The sequence below is a fragment of the Erinaceus europaeus genome, chromosome 1 (assembly GCF_950295315.1).
Source record: "Erinaceus europaeus chromosome 1, mEriEur2.1, whole genome shotgun sequence".
NCBI classification, from domain to species: Eukaryota; Metazoa; Chordata; class Mammalia; order Eulipotyphla; family Erinaceidae; genus Erinaceus; species Erinaceus europaeus.
Genome location: NC_080162.1, coordinates 109,211,767 through 109,236,453, shown reverse-complemented (window position 1 = coordinate 109,236,453; position 24,687 = coordinate 109,211,767). Strand labels below are relative to the sequence as shown.

General features: G+C 43.6%; 1 protein-coding gene across 5 annotated transcripts in view; it reads right to left on the bottom strand.

The window, feature by feature from the left end:
• The window catches only part of ALDH18A1 (aldehyde dehydrogenase 18 family member A1), a 61,309-nt gene that overhangs the window by 30,700 nt on the left and 5,922 nt on the right, over positions 1 to 24,687 (bottom strand). For 2 of the 5 annotated variants that reach the window (XM_060193097.1, XM_007533392.3), the window contains exons 1-5: positions 20,925 to 21,059; positions 11,244 to 11,458; positions 5,126 to 5,275; positions 4,930 to 5,034; positions 407 to 565 (exon numbers count right to left, since the gene is read on the bottom strand). In XM_060193097.1, the coding sequence (XP_060049080.1) occupies positions 407 to 565; positions 4,930 to 5,034; positions 5,126 to 5,275; positions 11,244 to 11,458; positions 20,925 to 21,012 (717 nt within the window). In that variant the 5' untranslated portion in view covers positions 21,013 to 21,059. Of the gene's footprint in view, positions 1 to 406; positions 566 to 4,929; positions 5,035 to 5,125; positions 5,276 to 11,243; positions 11,459 to 20,924; positions 21,060 to 24,687 lie in introns of those variants that run through there. The other 3 variants (XM_060193100.1, XM_007533393.3, XM_060193115.1) reach the window with 2 other exon arrangements.

Below are 24,687 nucleotides of genomic sequence, written 5' to 3'. Positions count from 1 at the left end.
TCAGAAAAGTGGTGCATTTCAAAAGGAAGTTCACAGAAGCACTGGGCTGTGCTCTGCCAGGCAAAAACCAATGACCCTGAAAATGCAGGTGACATTCCTTGCAGATCCCTTCTGTCTATGGAACACAAAGCCTACTGGCAATGCCCCTTTTTAAGCATGCACCACTCCTCCCCCCTTTTTTATTATGTCCCCCGACATGCAGAGCCATGCTCATAGCACCAAGTTAGCCCCCCCCCCCCAACCTGATGAATGAAACACCCTTGTATCCAGAAGAACTTATGCCTTGAGCAGCTTCTTCCCCAATGTCTCCATCCTGCTTATGCCAAGCTTCCGGTGTTAGTACATGCAGCAGAGCGTGATGTTAGTGATCTTCAGCATGCTCAACCCAGAGGAATACTTTACCCACATTTACCCCCTGGAGATCACTGTTTGGCTCAGCCGGGGGAACTACGGCGTCATTTGTGTTGACAATGGGGACTATATTCATGCGGAGGAGCTCGTGAAGGGTCCCATTGAGGTTCCTACGTTTCTGCTCATCATGGAAATCCAAGTTGGTCACCAAGATCTGAAAGGATGACACAAAAAAGGGGGGAAGAGGCATGACAAACTTCCAAGGAACAGCATACAACAGATGCTAAGGGTGGAGGAGTGATACCTTAGTAGGCTTCGGGGATCTATATGTATTAGAAAAGAGCACACAGATTTGCTACTTACCTAGTTCTTTTAGAGAAAAAGTTAGAAATCACTTGGAAGGGGGCCGGGTGGCAGCACAGCCGGTTAAGCACACATGGCATGGAGAGCAAGGACAAGCACAAAGATATTCCGGTTCAAGCCCCTGGCTTCCCACCTGCAGGGTTGTTGCTTCACAGGCGGTGAAGCAGGTCTGCAGGTGTCTATCTTTCTCTCCCTCTCTCTGTCTTCCTCTCCTCTCTCTCAACTTCTCTCTATCCTATCCAACAACAACAGCAATAACAACAATAGTGATAAACAACAATGGCAGCAAAAGGGATAAAAAACAGCCTCCAGGAGCGGGGGATCATAGTGTAAGAAATCGAGCACCAGTAATAACCCTGGAGGCAAAGGAAGAAAGAAAGAGAGAAAGAGAGAGTCGGGCGGTAGCGCAGTGGGTTAAGCGCAGGTGGCGCAAAGCGCAAGGACCGGCGTAAGGATCCGGGTTCCAGCCCCCAGCTCCCCACCTGCAGGGGAGTCGCTTCACAGGCGGTGAAGCAGATCTGCAGGTGTCTATCTTTCTCTCCCCCCTCTGTCTTCCCCTCCTCTCTCCATTTCTCTCTGTCCTATCCAATAACAACCACATCAATAACAACAACAATAATAACTACAACAACAATAAAAAAGACAACAAGGGCAACAAAAGGGAAAATAAATAAATAAATTTAAAAAAAAGAAAAAAAAGATTAAAAAAAAAGAAAGAGAGAAAGAAAGAAAGAAAGATATCACTTGGAAGACTGATTTAAGCATGCACTTTTTTTTTTTTTTTTTGCCTCCAGGGTTACTGAACATCTGTAGGAGAGGCAACCAGGAAGTATAAAGAGACAAACCAAATAGCAATCATGCAGTTTAACGAACAAGAAGCAAGAGGAAGGAGCCCAAAGAGTAAAGTGGATGGAACTGCTTAGAGAAGAGCAACCTGTTAAGCTGCAAGTCTGTTTTATTTCTATTAAGGAAAAATAAGCTGTTGTATCTGTTCATATCCTTCACCTGCAAAAGCAATTTCATGGCATTTTACAAAAGCCACTGACAAATGGTCTTTAAAACCTGACTAAGAACACAAAGAACTGGTGGGTATGGTACAAAAGACAAAGGTTTCCTGTAGATAAGGTCACCAGAGAACCAGGGAAGGCAATGGTGTGAGAGCAGAGGGACCCACAGAAGAATACGAGGACAGAGTTCTTTTATATTAACATGAATGGAAACAATGTGCATGGACTGTAAGTATACTTTCATTAAAACTATTTAAAAACACAAATCTCAGAAAGCTTAATCCATGCAGGTAGAGGGAGTGGTGGTGGGGGGAGGGACAATGACAAATGCATAGTTCTTGTGAAGCAGGCTTTCTCCCCCTGGCTCCAAGCATTTGGAAATAATAATAATAATAATAATAATAATAATAATAATAATAGCCAAAACTGTCACCGGATTATGAAGAGAGCTACTAACAAGGGAGTCGGAAACCAAACTGTATGTTGTATTTATGCTAATGGAAAATAAATCCAAGATTACAGCTAGGATCCCCAATTGTAGGCACTAAACAGTCAATGTCTTCCCATTTTAACTCCTTATACAAGGACACTCTGACATAATACCAGAACTTTCCTGTGGATTGCAAGTGTGAAAATAATGGAGAAGAAGAAAATGAAGGCCCTAAACTTAAAGGAAAATACATAGGATGATACTACTATACAAAGCATCTGTGTGATTCATAGAACCTGAGGGAGAAAAAATTGAAAGTAACAACTTGGGAACCAAGATTTTTTTTTTTTTAATTCTGTGAAATAGCAAATAGCTGCTTAGTTATTTTTGTGAAATTTATATTTTTATTTTCTTTTAAATGTGGTGATTAAAAATAAAATTGGGAGTCGGGCGGTGGTGCAAAGCTTAAGGACCAGCGTAAGGATCCCTGTTCAAGCCTCCAGCTCCCCACCTGCTTCACAGGCAGTGAAGCAGGTGTGCAGGTGTCTGTCTTTCTCTCCCCGTCTCCATTTCTCTCCGTCCTATCCAACAACAATGACATCAATAACAACTACAACAATAAACAACGAGCAATAAAAGGGAATAAATAAATAAAAATAAATAAAATATAATAAAATAAAATTGAGGGGCGGGGTGGTGGTGGTGCATACGGTTGAGCACACGTATTACAATGCACACAGTTCAAGACCCCAGTCCCTACCTGTGGGGGTGGGGGGGAAGCTTCACAAGTGGTGAAGCATAGCTGTGGATATCTCTTTCTCTCTCCCTCTTTGTCTACCCTTTCCCTCTCAATTCCTGTCTCTATCTAATAAATAATAAATACAATTAAATTTAAAAATAAAAAATAATAAAACTGGAAAAAAAAAAAAACCTCTGGAAATTTAGGCTAAGAAATGTGGAAAGAAGGTTCTACAATATTCAGGGTAACCACTAAATATTAAGAAGTTCCATGAAGACTTGAGTGAAGGCTGATTCACAAACATTTCCGTAGCCTTAAATTCAAACAGGCCACTTGCTACACTCTAGGAATTCCAAGTAATACTTGCTGAATAAGTGAAAAACCACAACCAGCAGCATTCCTCTTTCTTTTCAATGTTTAACAGAAACCTATTATATAAGATAATTAGTATAAAGAGAAGTTGGCCACCTCAACTCAATAAAGTCAGTGAAATATATATGTATCTTTTTATATTCTATTTTTTATTTTAATATTTTATTTACTTACTGGATAGAGACACAGAAATTGAAAGGAAAAGAGGAGCAAGAAAGAGACAAAGAGAGACACCTGCAGCACTGCTTCACACCTTGTGAAGCTTTCCTCCTGCCGGTGAGGACCAGGGGCTTGAACCTGGGTCCTTGCACATTGCGGCATCTGTATTCAACTTGGTGTACCGCTGCCTGGCACTGATATAACTTTTTTCCCCCCTTTTGTTGCCCTTGTTGTTTATCGCTGTTGTTATTATTATTGTTGTTAATGCTGTCATTATTGTTGGATAGGACAGAGAGAAATTGAGAGGATGGGAAGACAGAGGGGGAGAAAAAGACAGACACCTGCAGACCTGCTTCACTGCTTGTGAAGCCACCACCACCCCACCCCCCGCAGGTGGGGAGCCGAGGGCTTGAACTGGGATCCTTACGCTGGTCTTTGCACTTTACACCATGTGCACATGATATAACTTTTCTATCTTCAGGGATATTAGCACTTGCAGTGAGTCCTAGGAGTTGTTCATATACTAACAAGAGTTAACACTTACTGGAAATGAACTGTGTATCAGACACTGTGTTAAAATATTTTTCAAATATCTTCTCCTTGAGCCCCTCTAAAACAGACACTGACATTATCCTCAATTTTCAGATGAGAAAACAAAGATTAGACTTAAATCATGTTAAGTGAGATAAGCCGGAAAGAGAAGGACAAATAACACAAATACTGGATGTGATCTTACTTTCAGATGGGCTCTAAGAAATAAACAGTGCTGGATGCTAGATGAATCCTCAATGAACTATAGTCTATGGTGGCAGATTCAGGGACTTAGAAGGGAGGAGGCTGGGAACCCAAGCCCCGATGGTAGAATAAGATGATGGTTTGGTTGAAGGAGGAATATACTGTTACCTATCTTGGGGAAAATGTACTTTTGTAACAACAAAAACCCTATAAATCGGGGCTAGGTGGTGACACACCTGGTTGAGTGCATATATTATAATGCACAAGGACCTGGGTTCAAGCCCCTGGTCCCCACCTGCATGGAGAAAGCTTTACAAGTGGTAGAGTAGTGCTGCAGGTGTCTCTCTCCCTCTCTAACGAGTTCTAACTGTCTACCCAAGAAATAAAGAAAGAAAACTTTCTTTTAAAAAAAATCCTATGAATTGACATAAAGTGATATTTTAATTGGAAAAAAAGGGGGTGGGTGGCAGGGGTAGATAGCAAAAAGACTCTCATGCCTGAGGCTCCAAAGTCCCAGGTTCTATCCCCTGCACCACCATAAGCCAGAGCTGAGCAGTACTCTGGTAAAATAAATATATAAACAGAATTTTTTTTAAAAAAAAGGAGAAAATACTAAGAGCACATACACACACCTAGACTTAAATGCTTTCTCTACGTCTCCCTATTAGCAAAGGGTGAAGCTGAGATTACAGTGACTGGCTCCAGAGCCCAGCTCAGTACTCCCTGGCTGAGGGAGTCAACCTCACACCCTCCTGAAAAAGCCAGCCACTCACCTGGGCAGCACAGATGCTGTACTGGGTAAACATGGCCTCATACAAGGCCATCAGACCACTCTGTCCGGCAGCGGCACAGGCCCGTGCTTCCAAGACTGGAATTGCCTGTAAAACATCAACAGATAAGCAAATAGCTGGGTGTGGGGGAAGGAGGCCTGAGAAGCCTTGTTACAGGGGGAGAGGAGGCGGCACTCACCATCTCTTTCAGCTGGTTCTGACCTGAGTGCAGGGCCTGTCTCACACTCTGTGACAAGAGAATCTCATGGCGCAAGCGTTGCTTGCCAAAGGCGACAGCACCGCTCGTCACCAGCATCATCTCTCGGCCTTGATTCTGCAACACTGACACCTGCAAAGTGAGGAGGAAAAAGGCACAAGTCAGCATGTCATCTCTTTCCTCTTGAGATGAGAGACTCAGGCAGAAGGGAGTACAAGTACATTCTGAATGGAGGTTCACAGACTAGCTCTGGGCTGCTTTCTGGACAAATCACCCAGGTTGTTAGGCAAAATAGGTTCTTGTATGCTTCCTCAAATTTGATAAATAGGTGGCCAGCAGATACCAGGCGTTTTAATTTTTTTCTTTTTGTCTGATAGAGAGTGAGGGTGGGGGTAGATAGCATAATGGTTATGCAAAAAGACACTCATGCCTGAGGCTTCAAAGCCTCAGGTTCAATCCCCCCCACCATCATAAACCAGAGCTGAGCAGTGCTCTGGTACGACAAAAAAAAAAAAAAAGAGTGAGTGAGAGACAAGAGGCCGGGCAGTGGCACACCAGGTTAAGTACACATAGTACAAAGCAAAAGGACCCACTGGAGGATCCGGATTTGAGCTTTATTGCTGTTTACATTTATCTATCCTTGGTGAGGAAAAGTCACTTTCATTTGGTTTCCAAGTTTATCTAACATGATCAGATGCTTTTAAGAAAACACTTGATTCTATATGTTAGTGCTGTCCTAATCTAGACAGCTCTTCTATGCTGACTTCCAAAGTCAGTTTCTCTTGCCTCCAGGGTTATCGCTGGGGCTTGATGCATGCATGACGAATCCACGGTGCCTGCATGATGAATCCACGGCTCCTGGAGGCCATTTTTTCCCATTTTGTTGCCCTTATTGTAGCTGATGTTGTTACAGCTATTGTAGTTGGATAGGACAGAGAGAATTGAGAGAGGAAGGGAAGACAGAGAGGAAGAGAGAAAGATAGACACCTGTAAACCTGCTTCACCACTTGTGAAGCAACCCCCCTGCAGTTGGGGAGCTGGGTGCTTGAACTGGGATCCTTTTGTGGGCCCTAGCGATTTGCGCCACGTGTGCTTAACCCACTGCACAACCGCCCAGCCCGCCCCCCACCCCCAAAGTCAGTTTCTTTACCAAGAGTCTCTGTGGCTTGACTGCATGGTTACTGAGGGTATAAAATCCCCACTGGAAACTTCTGCTTCAAGTCTTTCTGAAGTCAAGATTCCTTGCTCATATCTCTTTGTGATTTAACCCAGAAACAGAATGTGACTTCTGAAACAAAAGGCCTTGGGGTCCCTGTGTAGAGCCTCTTTCAGACTTCCCAAAGCTTGCTTGCACATTTTCTCTTGCTGCCTTGTTATCTTTTACCTTCAAATCTTCACATAATATTCTTTTCAAATATATTAACTTTTGAAATCTTTGCAATGACAACTCATATTCATCTTAACAATATTAGACAAATAAAAAAATAGTTCAGCAAAAAAAGAAAGTAAACAAAACAGCAAGAACAAAAATAATTCACTACTTATGAGCCAGCAAGACAGCTCACTTGGGAGGGTACCTGCTTGGTTATGTGTGTGTGTGTGTGTGTGTGTGTGTGTGAGCCCAGCCCCCACTGCACTGGGAGAAGCTTCAGTATTGTGATGTCTTTCTCTCTTTTGACCTTTCTCACTTTATCTCAACTCTTTCTCTCACACAAACCCTATTTTCACACATCTGGACACTCAATTCTAATTATATATGTCAGAGTCATTTGGGGAATTGTCTTTTTTAAAATTTTTTAAAAATATTTATTTATTTCCTTTTGCTGCCCTTGTTTTATTGTTGTAGTTATTGTTGTCGTTGTTATTGATGTCGTTGTTGGATAGGACAGAGAGAAATGGAGAGAGAAGGGGAAGAAAGAGAGGGGGAGAGAAAGACAGGCACCTGCAAACCTGTTTCACCACCTGTGAAGAGACTCCTGCAGGTGGGGAGCCAGGGGCTCGAACTGGGATCTTCAGCAGGTCCTTGCGCTGTGTGCCACCTGCGCTTAAGGTGCTGTGCTACCGCCCGATTCCTTATGTGTTGGTATGCTTCTAAGACCCCTTCTGTTTCATTGGTTTAATCCCCCCTGCTTAACACTGTATTCTATTTACATAACCACTGTTAACTAAGCACCACCCTGCCTGCAGGGCATTGGTTTAATCCCCACTGATTCACGATGTCTTTTTGCTCTGCCCCCTCTCCTAGTACACCCTGATTTTCACCAATCTCTTTTCACTCCACCCTCTCTATGTCACATCCTGTTTCCACCCTACTTGGCAAGTATAAGGACAGGATTGTGATTAGAGATAGCTCAGTTTAGCTTAGATTGCGCTGCATTCCACATGAATAAAGAGATACTGTGTACAGCTCAGCCATGAGTCTCTGGTCGTCTGTCTCCCGCCCGCGAAGCTAGCCCGGCATAATGGTGCCTGAACAGGGACAGGAATCTCGGATCCACACACATGCAGCAGACCAAAGAAGACCAGATAAGTAAAGCCGCCATGGCCTGCCTTTCTACTTATGAGGAGGTTTTCCAAAGGTTCTACTCTTTCTTCATGAGACAGTTTCTCTGTCTCTGGAACATTTTGCTCTGGGCCACACTTTGGTTCCCTGACCGGGAGCTTTGGTTCCTTATGACTGTGATGGTAGAGCTTGGAAGATGCATGGAGATTTCTCCTTGGACTTTCTGGATTCCCTCTCCCATGTTTCCCAAGGAGAAGGACTACATTTTGCTCCGGGCCACACTTTGGTTTCTTATGACTGTGATGGTAGAGCTTGGGAGATGTGCGAAAATTTCTCCTTGGACTTTCTGGACTTCCTCTCGCATGTTTCCTGCAGAGAAGGACTACTCTAATTTGAAGAAAATTCTCCAGTACCCTGGCAGTCCCCAATAATGGAGAAACGTGGTTAGTTCTACTCTCCTGATTCGATTCTTTCTTCGATGGGAAAGACGTTTTTAAAAATGGATGCCTGCAATCCTGCAGGAACAGTCAGAAGCACCCTAAATGGAATTTCGAGGAGCTTTTTGGACTAGGACGCCCTCCGGGGACTCATGATGCTAAATGGTAATATCTGGATAATCTGGTTCAAGGTGAAAGAAGCAAAAGCTGCCTATGGCTTTTCTCTCGATTTCCCCCTCGTTGTTCTCTCTGAATATCTTAAGTTTGTTGCCTGCTTTCAGTTGTGTTTCGTAAGAGAGTGATTTGAATGACTGAATTTTTGTATGACATTGACTTCACAAAAAAAAAAATGCTGGACGTATCCATGATTTCTAGAGACATCCAGAAACAGTCCAAAAATCTGTTTGTTTTTTTTTTCTCTTTTGATTTTTTACGTCTTGACAAAAATCTGAAACGTTTAATTCTGAAAACTGTATGAGTTATGGGTGGGGCAGATAGTGCAATGATTATGTTAATGAGCCTCATGCCTAAGGCTTCTAATCATGGTTCTTTTATTGAGTTTAAACTGTTTAAACAACCTTAAAATCATACTAGAAAGGACTTCCAATTATAATGGAGTTATCAATAACAGTAAACTTCTAATCTGCTACAAGTTTTGTTTGACAAGTAAGTGAATTATAGCTGTCAAGTCTTCTCATGAAAAAGCATCTACTCAAATGGAATCCCTGGAAATCCATTTGGACCCCTGTTCTCTGATATTACCCACAAGATGGCATGACTACAACGCACCCCCAGAAACCAATGTTGTGACCTGGCAAGACCTGAAGAAACAGATTCACAGACTCCAAAGCTCACTCTCTACAGAAAAGCAGAATTCTGGTGGCTGACATTCCCCATTGAAACAGACATGCAGTGTTTCATCCCCTGGCATTTCTTCCGTGGTCATCTGCTTTTGACTGACAGTTCCATCGGACTTACTGGTACTCCTCTTAGACACTTTACACAACTTTACAGCAGTTTCCTTTTATGCTGCTGGGTTTCTCAGACTGACAGCAGCAGAGCATGGACTTTGCAGTCAGAGCCTTGGGACTCTATAGGCCACACCTCCTCACCTGCAGGCCCTGTTCCCAGAGGCAGGAAACTTCCCCTCCTTACTAGGTCATGCCCACAGAGGCAGGAAACGCCCTTTGAGGCAATAGATGCCCCCTGAGGCAAGAAATGCCCTTTTGCCTCCTAGGCACTGCCCTTTGAGGCAGGAAACGCCCCCCTCAGGCTGCCCCTTGGCATCACACTGGTTCTTGCTGCTCTCCTATTTTGTTCCTCCATGTCTTGTGCCAGTTCTTTTGAAAATGCCTGTACGATATAGGTTTCTGTTCACCCCACACTCCTGATACTATGGCCATTAGTTAAAAAGAAAGGTGGAATTGTTGGTATGCCTCTAAGACCCCTTCTGTTTCACTGGTTTAATTCCCCCTGCTTAACACTGTATTCTATTTACATAACCACTGTTAACTAAGCACCGCCCTGCCTGCAGGGCATTGGTTTAATCCCCACTGGTTCACAATGTCTTTTTGCTCTGCCCCCTCTCCTAGTACACCCTGATTTTCACCAATCTCTTTTCACTCCACCCTCTCTGTCACATCCTGTTTTCACCCTACTTGGCGAGTATATATATAAGGACAGGATTGTGATTAGAGATAGCTTAGCTTAGCTTAGATTGTGCTGCATTCCACATGAATAAAGAGATACTGTGTACAGGTCAGCCATAAGTCCCTGGTCATCTGTCTCCCGCCCGCGAAGCTAGTCCGACACCTATGGGGAATTTTCAAAGCAAAGATGATTAAGCTCAGTCCCCAAGATTATTAGTAAATGGTTGAATGCTAAAGTCTAGGCATCTAAACGACTTTAACATGCCGCCAGGATGAATGATCACTGGCCCATACAACTTCTCATCATGAAGCAGCATGTGGGAAACACTAAATGAAATCAACCCCACTCCTTGACGTCTCCTTTTGCTTTGAGATGCTGGCTCCCATTGGCATCTACACCGGAAAAGGGAGTTTTAATACTGGGTTAGATCGATTACATACAAATCAAGATTGGTTTTGTTTATTTTTTTTTGTGCCTCCAGGGTTATCAGGGGGCTTGGTGCCTGCATTATGAACCCACTGCTCCTATGGCCATTTCTTCAATTTTTTGGCTAGGACAGAGAGAAATTGAGAGGGGAGAGGGAGAGGGAGGCACCTGCAGACCTGTTTCACTGTTTATGAAGCGTCCCACCTGCAGGTGGGGATCCTTGTGCTTCGTACTGTGTGCATTTAACCTGATGTGCCACTGCCTGGCCCCTCAAGTTTTTTTTTTTAACTTTTTATTATCTTTATTTGTTTATTGGATAGAGACAGAGAGAAATTGAGAGGGAAGGGAAAGACAGAGAGGGAGACAGAGAGACACCTGCAGCCCTGCTTCACCACTTGTGAAGCTTTCCCCCTGCAGGTGGGGGCCAGGGGCTCAAACCCAGGTCCTTGCATATGGTAACATGTGCACTTAACCAGGTGCACCACCACCCGGCTTCTCTTGACTATTTTTTTACAAGCTCATAAGCCTGAACTACCAGCTCTAAAACTATTTTATTTACATTCAGCTAACTTTTTTATTTTATTTTTTTTTGCATCCAGGGTTATTTCTGGGGCTCAGTACCTGCTCTACAAATCCACCACTCCTAGTGGCCATATTTTCTTTTTCCCTTTTTCTATTTTGTTGATAGGACAGACAGAAATTGAGAAGGGAGGGGAAGATAGAGAGGGAGAAAGAAATATAGACACTGGGGCGGGGGTAAATAGCAAAATGGTTATATAAACAGACTCTTATGCCTGAGGCTCCATAGTCCCAGGTTCAATCTCTGCACCACCATAAGCCAGAGCTGAGCAGTGCTCTAGTAATAAGAAAGAAAGAAAGAAAGAAAGAAAGAAAGAAAGAAAGAAAGAAAGAAAGAAAGAAAGAGGCTGTAGACATGCTTCACTCCTCATGAAGAGGATGCCCTGCTGGTGGGGAGCAGGGGTTTGAACCCAGGTTCTTGAGCTGGTCCTTATGCCTAGTACTATGTGCGCTTAACTAGATACACCACTGCCCGGCCCCCTACATTTTCGATTTTGGCAATTACCTGCTCAACAATAGATGCCAGGCGCCCCAAGGCCAGGCCACACTCATCTCCTCGGGTCACCACAGCACTTCCAAGCTTCACTACGATCCTCTTGGCATGCCTTAGCTCACTGCGGTGGGCAAATGACTTGCCATGTGCACGACTGAGGGGAACAGTGATGAAGGGGATGTTGCTCCAGGAACGAACATGTCTGATGGCCGAAGGCTGGACACGATCTGGAAGTCCCCCAAAATCAGGTATAAGAAAACACAATAAGTACACATTACAATTTCTCACTCAGAGGCATGCACATATTACCCCAATTAGACACTGGAAAAATAGCTTTATAATTTTTAGCCAAATGAAGGCAGTATGTTGAAAGTCATATACTGTACATTCTTATTCTACTACAGTATTATGTGGCATTGACACCCTACATGCAGGTCATCAATGTGTCCCAGAACCTCACCTCTCCAGAGCCCTAACCCACTAGGGAAAGATAGAAATAGGCTGGGGGGACGGGGGGGGGGTATGGATCCATCTGCCAACATCCATGTCTAGCAGAGAAGCAATTGCAGAAGTCAGACCTCCCACCTTCTGTACCCCATAAAGAATTCTGGTCTACACCCCAGAGGGGAAGAAATCATAAGGGGAAGATGACCATAGGGTTCTGAACACCAATTCCACCAGACCCACAGAAAGAAGAGGAAAAAAGGAAAGTCATTTCAGTAATAGATATAGGTGTGATTTTTCAATATAGTATCCTGGCTCAATTTTCAAGGACTTCATCTTCAACAATAATATACACCTCTCAAAAAATAATATACAGCTAAGTGTAAGCTTAAAAGTATGGAGTCGGGCGGTGGCACAGTGGGTTAAGCGCACGTGACACAAAGCGCAAGGACCAGCATAAGGATCCCGGTTTGAGCCCCCAGCTCCCCACCTGCAGGGGAGCACAAGCGGTGAAGGTCTGCAGGTGTCTGTCTTTCTCTCCCCCTCTCTGTCTTCCCCATCTCTCTCCATTTCTCTCTCCTATCCAAAAACAAGGGCATCAATAACAACAATGTTAAACAAGGACAACAAAAAATAAATAAATAAATATTTTTTTAAAAAGTATGTACTTGATAGTTCTGGTCTTGCTGATCTGCTCGAGAGAAGTGGCAGAGGGAGAGAGCTGCTTCTCTGGGATTTGGATCTGGGATTACCAGTGGTTCTCCAGAGCTCAGAGCTCCACCTAAGCATTGTAGATCCCTTTTCAGAAGCTATCAGGACTGGCCTACTGGCCATTTTACTCTCTTGTCTACTGTAACGTTGACCCTGCACCAGAAGGGTGCTAAGCATGGGTGGGGCAGTCTGAGAGGGCACGTCAGGATACAGGCAGTGGCAACCATGTCAGGTCAGGTGATCAAATGGAAGAAACCAACCAGAATCCAGCAAGCCAGGTGGACATGAATGAGACACCTGCCATAAAAGTGGGATCAGCAGTGCAGGATGGCATAACCTGGTGCCAAGGAGTCAAAGGTCAGTCCTACTACAGGCAATAGGGTGATAGTAAGTCAGGACTGAGTGTGGTCAAGAACTAATAACCAAGAACAAGAGTTCAAACAGGTAAAAACGGTGGCTGTGCATAAGTGGGTTCTAGCACCAAGTAGAAATCTCCAGGATTCGGGCTTCCTAGGCTTCCTGCCCACTGCTTTTGCCCTCTTCCTTTCTGGGGAGCACCTTCTAGACTATGCTGGGGAATGGACTCAGGATCTTGTACATGTTTAATGTTGCTGAGTGACCTTCCCAGACCAACTGGCTTTTGTTTGACTCTGTATATTTAGAGAGGAATGTGAGGGAGAGACATGAATACACCAATCTCTCATCACTGGAGCTCCCCTGTGGTAGTTGAGGATAAAACTTCAATGTATGGGGCCAGGTGGTGGTGCTCCTGATGGAGCATACCTGTTACAATGCACAAGGACCCATGTTCAAGCCCCTGGTCCCCACCTGCAGAAGGAAAGCTTCACAAGTGGTGAAGCAGTGCTGCAGGTGTCTCTCTGTCTATCTCCCCTTCCCTCTCAATTTCTGACTGTCTCTATCAAATAAATAAAGATAATTAAAACATTTAAAAAATTATTAAAACAAAAAAAGGTTCAATGTATGTAGAAGGCATTCATTCTACCAACTGGGCTACTTCCTAGCTCCTCTGGGGAGATGTTGTTTTTTTCACCACTCTAGGCCACTCTTTTTATTTATTTTTTCATTATTATTCAGACACACAGAGAGACAGAGTGGTGGGAGACACTGCAGCACTGAAGCTTGTTCTCCATTGTCAGAGACGCTAGAAGAAGAGCACCTCTTATGTAGTGCCGGGACTCAAACCTGAGTCACGTACAATGAGGATGCAAGCACCCTACTGCTGATCTGTCGCTCTGGTCCTCTCTGGGGAGTATTTTTTCAGACATACTACCGTGTATTGTACATTTAAAGATCCCTACTGAGGCCTGAAAATGACTTGATTAGTTTGGAAAAACAAACTTACAAAAACCATGGCTTCTGAAGGAGTACTTTCTATCTATCTAAGATAAAATTAAGATTAAATGTCTAAGGAACATTTTTTTTTAATTTTTTATTTAAGAAAGGATTAGTGAACAAAAACATAAGGTAGGAGGGGTACAACTCCACACAATTCCCACCACCCAATCCCCATAACCCACCCCCTCCCATGGTAGCTTTCCCATTCTCTAGCCCTCTGGGAGCATGGACCCAGGGTCGTTGAGGGTTGCAGAAGGTAGAAGGTCTGGCTTCTGTAATTGCTTCCCCACTGAACATGGGTATTGACTGGTCGGTCCATACTCCCAGTCTAAGACAGCAGGAACCTCACATCTTCACTATAGAGCCCCTACTTCCCCCAGTCCTGGAACCCTTAGATAGGGCCCACTTTCCCGTATGCATCTCCCAATCCAAACCAAATAATATTGCATCCGCCAATCACAACCTAACCAAAGCAACGATTGCCGCCTCAACATGCTTCATCTCAGACTGTATCCAGAGACTTCACGTGTGGAATGACAACCCTTCAACTTCATTACTCGGGTGAGACCTTTCCTTTTATAGTACACTCTAATTTCATCTCAGGTAGTTCACTTTCTAACAAAGTCCCATAATCTAGATATACACCATTTTCTGTGAGAGAGAGCTTATGTGCACACGTATCCATAAACTACTGCAAAATATATACCTGAAAGCAGAAGTACACTAGAGTTTGCAGTGAGTACCTCCCTAACACTTCCTCTAAGGAACATTTAAGGCCTAAGTCCCCAAGGAAAGCCACAATCTCCTGGTGAAAGTAGGAAGGCTTCCTGACGTGTAGGGATGTGCACAAGTTTTGGGGTGCTATGAAAAGGCAGCTATCCATCTTCCTCAAAAGTGGAATGTGGATCACATTTCGAAAGAGGAGAAACCCTTTAGCCTTCCCAGCATCCAAGGTGGATTTTGTGTGTGTGCACATTTTAATCCTATTATTTATTTTATTATTGGATAGAGACAGAGAGAAATTGAGAGGAGGGGGGAGACAGAGAGGGAGAGAGACAGAGAGACACCTGCAGTCCTGCTTCACGCCTTGTGAAGGTTTCCCCCTACAGGTTGGGACCAGGGGCTTGAACCTGTGTCCTTGAGCACTGTAATGTGTGCATTTAACCAGGTGCGCCACCACATGGCCCCGTTATTTTTTCTTTCCCTTTCTCTTTTGTTTTTTTAATATTTTTTAACTATTTATTTATTTATTGGATACAGACAAAGAGGAGGGGGAGACAGACAGGGAGAGAGACAGAGAGACACCTGCAGCTCTGCTTCACCACTTGTGAAGCTTTCCCCTGCAGGTGGGGACCAGGGGCTCGAATCTGGGTCCTTGCACACTATAAGGTGTGCGCTTAATCATCTTTTCCTTTCTTTTATTTGATAGGAAAGACAGAAATTGAGAGGGGAGGGGGAGATGAAGAAGAAGACAGAAAGAGAGATACCTGCAGCCCTACTTCACTGCTCATGATGCTTCTTGCAAATGGGGAGCAGGGGCTTAAGCCTAGGTACCTGTGCATCATAATACGTGTGCTCAACTAGGTCCACCACAGCCTGGCCCCTGGTTATGCTCAGCAATCAGTGAAGCTGTGTTTCAGTCCTGAACAAGAACAGCACAATCTGTATCTTCCTTCCTTACATTCTACTCCTTCTGTTTTTTTGTTCCTATATGCTGTTCTCACTTATTCTTTTTCTACTCTTCTGCTTATCACAGTGAACGCGACGAGCTCCAGAAAAATCTGGACACAAAAATCAAACAACTTAACGACAACAGAAAGTGCCTCCTACTATAAGTAAAGCTGGTAAGAGCTGTAATATCAACAACAATGATAACTAAATTAAATGCTTAAAACATACCAGAAGTGATTAGATGCATTTATGCATATTTCAGACATGAAGAAAATGTATGAGGACCAGGCAGTGGCACGCTGGGTTAAGCACACATAGTAAGGATCCATGCAAAGATCTCAGTTCAAGCCCTTGGCTCCCCACCTGTAGGGGGTTGCTTCACAAGTGGTGAAGCAGGTCTTCAGGTCTTTCTCTGTATCTCTCCTTCTCTCCTTTCCCCATCCCCTCTCAATTTCTCTCTGTCCTATCCAAAAGAAAGAAAAAGAAAAAAAAATGGCCACAGGAGCAGTAGCAGTGGATTTGTAGTACAGACACCGAGGCCCAGAAATAACCCTGGAGAAAATAAAAAGTAAATCTATTAAATAGCTATGTAGGTTTTGGAGCCAGACTGTTTGGGTTGGATTTACAACCATTCTGTTAACTTGCTGTTACCTTCCTGGCCCATAAATCTATGGGGTAGGCGGGGGAACTTATGGACAGGGAGTGACACACAGTAAATATGCAACAAATGTTAGCTGGTATTACAAACAAGGGTTAGCTTTTGCTGTCACCATTATATTGGATTCTCATGGGTAAGGAATTATGACTTAGGGGCCAGGCGGTGGCACACTGGGTTAAGCACTCACATGACAGTGCACAAGGACCTGGGGTTCAAGCCCCTGGTTCCTACCTGCAGGGGGAAAGCTTCATGAGTGGTAAAGGAAGACTGCAGGTGTCTCTCTGTCCTCCTTCCTTCTCTATCTCCCCTCACTTCTTAATTTCTGTTTCCATCCAATAATAAATAAATTTTTTAAAAAAAGAATAAAAAAAGGAATTATGAGTTCTTATTTCCAACATTACCAGATCTCCAAGAATGCTCATTAGTGCTTTGATATTATTCCTATATACATCCTCCAAATCTATGTTTGGCCCTATTACTTGCTTTGATCAATACAGACAAGAGTGTGTACTTTTATTTTTAGATAGAGACTGAGAAACACAGAGAGAAAGAGCCAGAGCCAGAAGAGACTGAGACCAAAGCTTCTTTCACTGTGTTTAGGGCTAAGCTCACACAGGCCAGCGCACATGACAAGGCAGCATACTACCCTAAGGAGCTGTTCTGCCTGCCTCATGGAGTGTATGTAATTTATTTATTTATTTCTGCCTTCCTTCCTTCCTTTTTTTTTTTTTTTTTTTTTTTAATAAACCAGAGCACTGCTCAGCTCTGGCTTATGGTGGTACAGGGGATTGAACCTGGGACTTAAGAGCCTCAGGCATGAGAGTATTCCTTCCTTTTTTATGGAGTATAATTTCTAAACTCAGGATTCCAGAGGCTATGCAACTCCCATGCTTCTTATTCTTGAGACTCCTGCAAACGCAAAGTAAAGAAGCTGTGGGTAGTTTGATGGAGACTTAATGGCTATGCTGAACAGAGAAGATCTATCACTCCATCAGAGGCCCCAAGGCTGCCACTTCTGCCCCATTCAGCAATTAGCCCTGAGCCAGTGCGACAGCTGACAGATCCAGAATCACTCTGCAGTCAAGCTGGGTTCAAAATTCCAGCCCTGGGGAGTTGGGCGGTAGCGCAGCGGGTTAAGCGCAGGGGGCGTGAAGCGCAAATCCACTGCTCCTGGTGGCCATTTTTTTTTCCAATTTTGTTCTTTTTAGTAGGACAGAGAGAAATTGAGAGAAGGGAAATTGACAGAGACACTCACTCAGCAATACAAGGGAGATGACTCAGGAACAGACTCGTGGTGGCAAGGCAATTTGATTCTTTATTGATCAGAGAGCCAAGGCTTTTAAAGGTCAGACCCAGAAGTGGCAAGTCGGAAACGGAAATGGCTAGGAAAGGGGTGGAGAAAGGCAAAAGGGGCTGGAAAGGTAGGAACTTCCTTAGCAACTGTTGCGAGGGTTTTAACTGGTAGGATTAATACAACCCTGCAGGCAGAGAGGGTCTTGAGAGTAGAAAGAAGATAGATCAAAGGAATGGAATGGGTGGGGATCTTTCAGGCAAAGCAATGATTATGTAGATAATAAGTCTGATAAGACGAGAGGATAGATGTCCCCTCAACTCAAGCCCTGCCAAGCTCAACCACATCCTTACAATTTTCCAACATCTCCCCCTTTCTTTTTATCTAATGGCCATAGTATCAGGAATGCAGGATGCTTTGTGAGGCAGGGAGTCTGGTAAGATGGGGCAAACCTTTGGGGTTACTCCTGTCCCTTCTTGCTCAACCTCTCGGTAGAGAGAGAGAGACTGACAGGATAGACGCACTCCTCAGGTCAAGCCCTGACAGGCTCTACCACATCCTCACAATTTTCCGACATGGGGGGAGGGGCCAGGTGGTGGCACAGCTGGTTGAGCACACGTCATAATGCTGAAGGGCCCAGGTTTGAACCACTGGTCCCCACCTGCAGAGGGAAAGCTTTGTGAGTGGTGAAACAGTGTTGCAGGTATCTCTGCTTATCTCCCTTTCTACTTCCCTCTCCCCTCTTGATTTTTGGTTGTCTCTATCCAATAAATAAATAGAGATAATAAAAGAAAAAAGGTTAACTAAAAAAAAAAAGTTTTTATTTTTCTGGGGAAAAAGATGCCCAAGAGTTCAGTTGCTGTGTCATGATAGTTTTATAAGAAACTATCAGGGCCAGGGAGACAGCTCAGCCTCTGAGAGCACAGGACTTGAATACCTGAGGCACTAGAGGCCCACAAGTTCAATCCTGCCTATCACCTTTTAGCCAGGGCTAAGCAGTGATCTGCTGTGTCTATCTCTCTTATAAAAATGTATACTAAATTATAAAAAATCACATTTTTTTTTATCCATACTCCCAGAAGGATAAAACATAGGGAAGCTTCCAATAGTGGAGATGGGACATGGAACTCTGGTGGCGGGAATTGTACCTCTGTCAACTTACAATCTTTTTTTTTTTACGTTTTTTTTTTTTTTTTAAGATTTTCTTTATTTATTAATGAGAAAGATAGGAGGAGAGAGAGAAAGAACCAGATATCACTCTGGTACATGTGCTGCCAGGGACTGAACTCAGGACCTCATGCTTGAGAATCCAGTACTTTATCCACTGCACCACCAACTGGACCACAGAATGTTTTATTTATTTTTTTTTTAAGATTTTATTTGTTTATTAATGAGAAAGATAGGAAGACAGAAAGACCTAGACATCACTCTGGTACATGCGCTTCTGGGGATTGAACTCAGGACCTCATGCTTGAGAGTCCAATGCTTTATCCACTGCACCACCTCCCGGGCCACACGTTACAATATTGTTAATCATTATTAAATCACTAAAAACAAAATAAAAAAGGGTTAGGACTGGGAAGGCAGGGAGTTTGAATGGTCCTCTAGTGAAGGAAATGTTCTTCTCTTGACTGCATGAAAGTCACTATGCATAAGGGATCTCTCTGTTTTAGTTCTTACCAATACAAATGCATTTTACCTCAAAATCTGACAATTATAAAAAAATAAAGAGTAATGAACAAAAAATAGTGTGTAAAAGTTTGGGAGAAACATAAAGAAACAAAGCAAGAGAAAAAGGTAAAGGAAAAGAAACCCCTAGACTCTCATAGCAAAACTGAGGTCACCAACAGGGGCTGAGGGGAAAGGGGGCCCCACAGACTTTGGCGAAGGGTTATTGGTACTTCGAAGAGGTAAGAAATCGAACCTTTAACACATAGAACTTTAGGGGCTGGGCAGTGGCACAGCAGGCTATGCACACATGGTACCGTGTGTACGGACCCAAGTTTGAGCCTCCACTCCCCACCTGCTAAGGGGGAAGCTTCATGCAGGTGTCTTTCTTTCTCTCTCGCTCTCTATCTCCTCTTTCCTCCTCAGATACTCTCTGTCCTATCAAATAAACATAGAAAGAAAGAAAAGGATTGGAGAGGAAAAAAACAACCAGAAATGGTGGATTTGTAATCGCTGGTGATTTAATAGTATGACCAGGGTTCAGGCCCTCACTCCTGAGGAGTAAAGCTGGTATGCAAGATGTCTTTCTTTCTCCCTATGGTCTCTCCTCACCTCTCAATTTCTATCTGTTCTATCCAATGAAATGAGAAAATAAAGGCAGGCACAGAACGGAGCCCCTGTGATAACCCTGATGGCAATAAAACAAACAAAACCACACAGCCTTTACTTCAATAAAACTTAAATATAGGGAATCAGGCGGCAGTGCAGTGGGTTAAGCGCACATGGCGCGAAGTGCAAAGACCTGTGTAAGGATCCCAGTTCAAGCCCCTGGCTCCCCACCTGCAGGGGAGTCCCTTCACAGGTGGTAAAGCAGGTCTGCAGATGTCTATCTTTCTCTACTCCTTTCTGTCTTCCCCTTCTCTTCATTTCTCTCTCTCTTATCCAAAACCACATCAATAACAATGACATCAATAACACAACAACAATAACTACAACAATAAAAAACAAGGGCAACAAAAGGGAAAATAAATAAATATAAAAAAATAAATAAAAAAAAAACTCAAATGTATTATGGAGGAGAGGCAGAGATGGACATAAATATGACTTGATTTAAATTTTTTAATTCAAGAGGTCAGGGAGATATTTCAGTTAGAAGAACACAGAACTTTGCATGCCTGAGGCTCCAGGTTCAATTCCCTGAACTGCAAGTAGCCGGCTAGTGCGCGCGCTCTCTCTCTCTCTCTCTCTCTCTCTCTCATATGAAGTGAATGAAACAAACTTTTATAATTTTTGAGGTATTTATCTGAAGTACAAAATGTTACACAAAGTGAGGGCATACAACCTGATGAGTTTGGAGATAAGTTTACAGCTGCAAGACCACCACCACAATCTCTACCAGGAAACTATCACCTCAAAGAGCTTTACTTTACTGATAATTACACTCAGACGATTTCAACACTAGGCTCATTCCTGCTGACCGTCTTCGTCAATTTCTCCAAATTACACTGCCCTCCTTTTTTTGCCTCCAGGGTTATCGCTGGGGCTTGATGCCTGCACTATGAATCCACTGTTCCTGGAGGCCATTTTTTCCCATTTTGTTGCTCTTGTCCTTAAGTGTTATTTTTGCCGTTGATGTTGTTGTTGGATAGGACAGAGACAAATTGAGAGAGGAATGGAGACAGAGAGGGGGAGAGAAAGACAGACACATGCAGACCTGCTTCACCACTTGTGAAGCGACTCTGCAGGTGGGGAGCAGGGGGCTCAAACCCAGATCTTTATGCCAGTCCTGGCGCTTTGTACCACATGCGCTTAACCTGCTGTGCTATCGCCCCACCCCGCCCTCCTCCTTTTAAACCTTGTATGAGAGACCCCATACAAACTTTAGGATACTCACGTGATCTGGAGAGACCTGTGGACTGGACCCAGGGCAGAAGTTGTTGGTTGAAGGACTGGAACCCACAGCGGTAAACTTGACTCAACATGCTGCAATGTGGTCACTGATCAATATTAAAATCTGTTAAAAAAAAAATTAGAAAATGAATGAGAAACACTAGCCAATTCGTTTTCTTTCTTTCTTTTATTATTTCTCTTTATTTTAGAATAAAAACTCAACTTTCCTACTCCAAACTCCTCTGCATTCGGGAAATCTGTAACTCTTCTGTAGATAGAAAACATGGGGGTGTGGGGGTAGATAGAATAATGGTTATGCAAAGAGACTCATGTGCCTGAGGTTCCAGAGTCCCAGGTTCAATCTCCTGCACCACCATAAGCCAGAGCTGAGCAGTGCTCTGGTAAAATAATAATAATAATAATAATAATAAATAAATGAGAAAAAATGGCACTAGAAGCCATTCATAATGGATTCATAGTGCCAGCACCAAGCCTCACAACTAGAGGCAAAAAAAAAACCCAGATAGATAGAAAGAAAGAAAGAAAAGAAAAGAAAAGAGAAGAAAAGAGAAGAAAAGAAAAGAAAAGAAAAGAAAAGAAAAGAAAAGAAAAGAAAAGAAAAGAAAACAGAGAGAACGTCCACCTCATACAACTCTTCCCCAAGCCTCAAATCTACCCAGCCTTTCTTAGGACTGCCTTCACTTTATGTGTGCAAGCAGCAACTAACAGAGGAGTCTGGATCACTCCAAATATGAGGTAAATGTTTGTGTATTGATATTAAATCTTCCCTCCAGTTCCTATACCCTTAGGAAGTCTTCAACAGCTCAGTAACAGATTCAACATTCAAAAAGCAACCGGCTTCACCTTACAGTATCACCTCTCAACAGAACGCTGGCAACCACATACTTGCAATGGCAGCTTGACCCCTGCTGAGGACTGAAACACATGGACTTGTCTTTTAAAAAATGTCTGTAAGGGAGTCGGGTGGTAGCGCAGTGGGTTAAGCGCAGCTGGTGCCAAGCACAAGGACCACCTTAAGGATCCTGGTTGGAGCCCCCAGCTCTCCACCTGCAGGGGAGTCACTTCACAAGTGGTGAAGCAGGTCTGTAGGTGTTTACCTTTCTCTCCCCTTCTTCCCTTCCCTTCCTCATTTCTCTCTCTGTCCTATCCAACAACAGCGCCATCAACGACAACAATAACTACAACAATGAAACAACAAGGGCAACAAAAGGGAATAAATAAATTAATTAATTAGAAATAAATTTAGGGAGTCAGGCAGTAGCGCAGTGGGTTAAGCACACGTAGTGCAAAGTGCAAGGACCGGCATAAGGAGCCCCTGGCTCCCCACCTGCAGGGGAGTCGCTTCACAGGCGTTGAAGCAGGTCTGCAGGTGTCTATCTTTCTCTCCCCCTCTCTGTCTTCCCCTCCTCTCTCCATTTCTCTCTGTCCTATCCAACAACGACATCAATAACAATAATAACTACAACAATAAAGCAACAAGGGCAACAAAAGGGAATACAAAAAAGAATTTATTAAAAAAATAAATTTAAAAAAAGTTTGTAAGACTTTGTGAAAACTAAGGTGGAGAGAGAGCCAAGGGGTGGGGGAGTATAACTATATAATCATATACTCATGTAAACAATTAATAAAGCATTAATAAAATAAATTTAAAAGTAAGTTAGTACTCTAGCAGGCTGAGCTCACTGACTCTCTGAGGTTTAGAGAAGGAACAATTAAATTTACAAAATGGTTAAGAAGTTTCTTCTATGTGTAGACAGAGACTAAACTAAACACTATTGCAGCTCTTCTTTTTTTTCAATTTTTTTATATTTATTTATTCCCTTTTGTTGCCCTTGTTGTTTTTTTATTATTGTAGTTATTATTGTTATTGTCGTTGTTGGATAGGACAGAGAGAAATGGAGAGAGGAGGGGAAGACAGAGAGGAGGAGAGAAAGATAGACACCTGCAGACCTGCTTCACCACCTGTGAAGCGACTCCCCTGCAGGTGGGGAGCTGGGGGTTCGAACCGGGATCCTTATGCCGGTCCTTGTGCTTTGCGCCACCTGCGCTTAACCCGCTGTGCTACAGCCCGACTCCCTATTGCAGCTCTTCTTATGCTATAGGAGCACTGCTGCCTTCACAACATAAGAAAAACATTGCTGGGACTGGGCGGTATCAAAGCGGGTTAAGCACACATGGTGCGAGGCACAAGAACTGGAGTAAGATTCCTGGTTTGAGCCCCCAGCTCCCCACCTGCAGGGGGTCACTTCGCAAGTGGTAAAGGAGGTCTGCAGGTGCCTGTCTTTCTCTCCCCTTCTGTCTTCCCCTCCTCTCTCTATTTCTCTCTGTCCTATCCAACAACAATGATATCAATAACAATAACAACTACAACACGGGCAACAAAATAGGGAAACCCAGTGATAACAAGCAAAAAAAAAAAGAAAAAGAAAAACACTACAGATCTTTTCTTCATTTTTGCTCTATGGATTGGTGGATATATTACAATCCTCTAGCCCCATGGAGAAGAGAAACAAGAGTATCACTAGGCATGGCCATAGAATAACTGGGATCGAATTGTATTCCCTTTCCCCCAGAACAACAAGTAAATACAAGAGACCCAACTGAACTTGACTACAGCTGAAAAGATCTGCAGCCTCAGGTGGGTGCTCGTGTGCGACTGGGGCAAAAAGGGGCGAGGGTTGAAGAACAGCAAAGTCAAATCAGAGCTCTGGGCAGCAGTGCACTGAGCTGTGCCATTCTGGAGGTTTAGCTTTAAGCGCAGCAAGCAGCGAAGGTTGTTCCTAGTGCCGGAAGAAAAAAGGGCTTAAAACCTCTCAATCTTTTTTTTTTCTTTCTTTTTGTTGCCCTTGTCGTCAATCTTTTTTTTTTTTTAATATTTATTTATGGGCTGGGGAAATAGCATAATGGTTATGCAAACAGACTCTCATGCCTGAGGCTCCTAAATCCCAGGTTCAATCCCCCGCACCACCATAAGCCAGAGCTGAGCAGTGCTCTAGTGTTTCTGTCACTCTCTCTCTCAAAAATAAAATAAAAATATAAAAAAATATTTATTTATTCATTTACTTATTTTTATTATTATTTTTGCCTCCAGCGTTATTGCTGGGGCTCAGTGCCTGCACCACAAATCCACTGCTCCTGGAGGCCATTTTTCCCCCCAATTTGTTGCCCTTGTTGTGGTTATTATTGTTGTTGTCGGATAGGACAGAGAGAAATCAAGAGAGGAGGGGAAGACAGAGAGGGGGAGAGAAAGACGGACATCTGCAGACCTGCTTTACTGCTTGCGAAGTGACACCTGCTCCCCGCAGATGGGGAGCAGGGGACTCGAACCGGGATTCTTATGCCTGTCTTTGCGCCTTGTGCCATGTGTGCTTAACCTCGTGCCATGTGTGCTTAACCTGTGTTACCTCCCAACCCCCGCTCTTAGACTTTTAAAAATATACTTATTTATTCCCTTTTGTTGCCCTTGTTGTTTTTTTATTGTAGTTATTACTGTTGTCGTTGTTGGATAGGACAGAGAGAAATGGAGAGAGGGGGAGAGAAAGACACCTGCTTCACCACTTGTGAAGTGACTCCCCTGCAGGTGGGGAGCTGGGGGATCGAACTGGGATCCTTACACTGGTCCTTGCACTTTGCACCACATGCGTTTAACCCACTGTGCTACCGCCCAACTCCCGCTATCAGACTTTTAACTGATTTCTCTTCACAAACCCTAGAGGAAAGGAGACAGTAGGATGACATATTCAAAG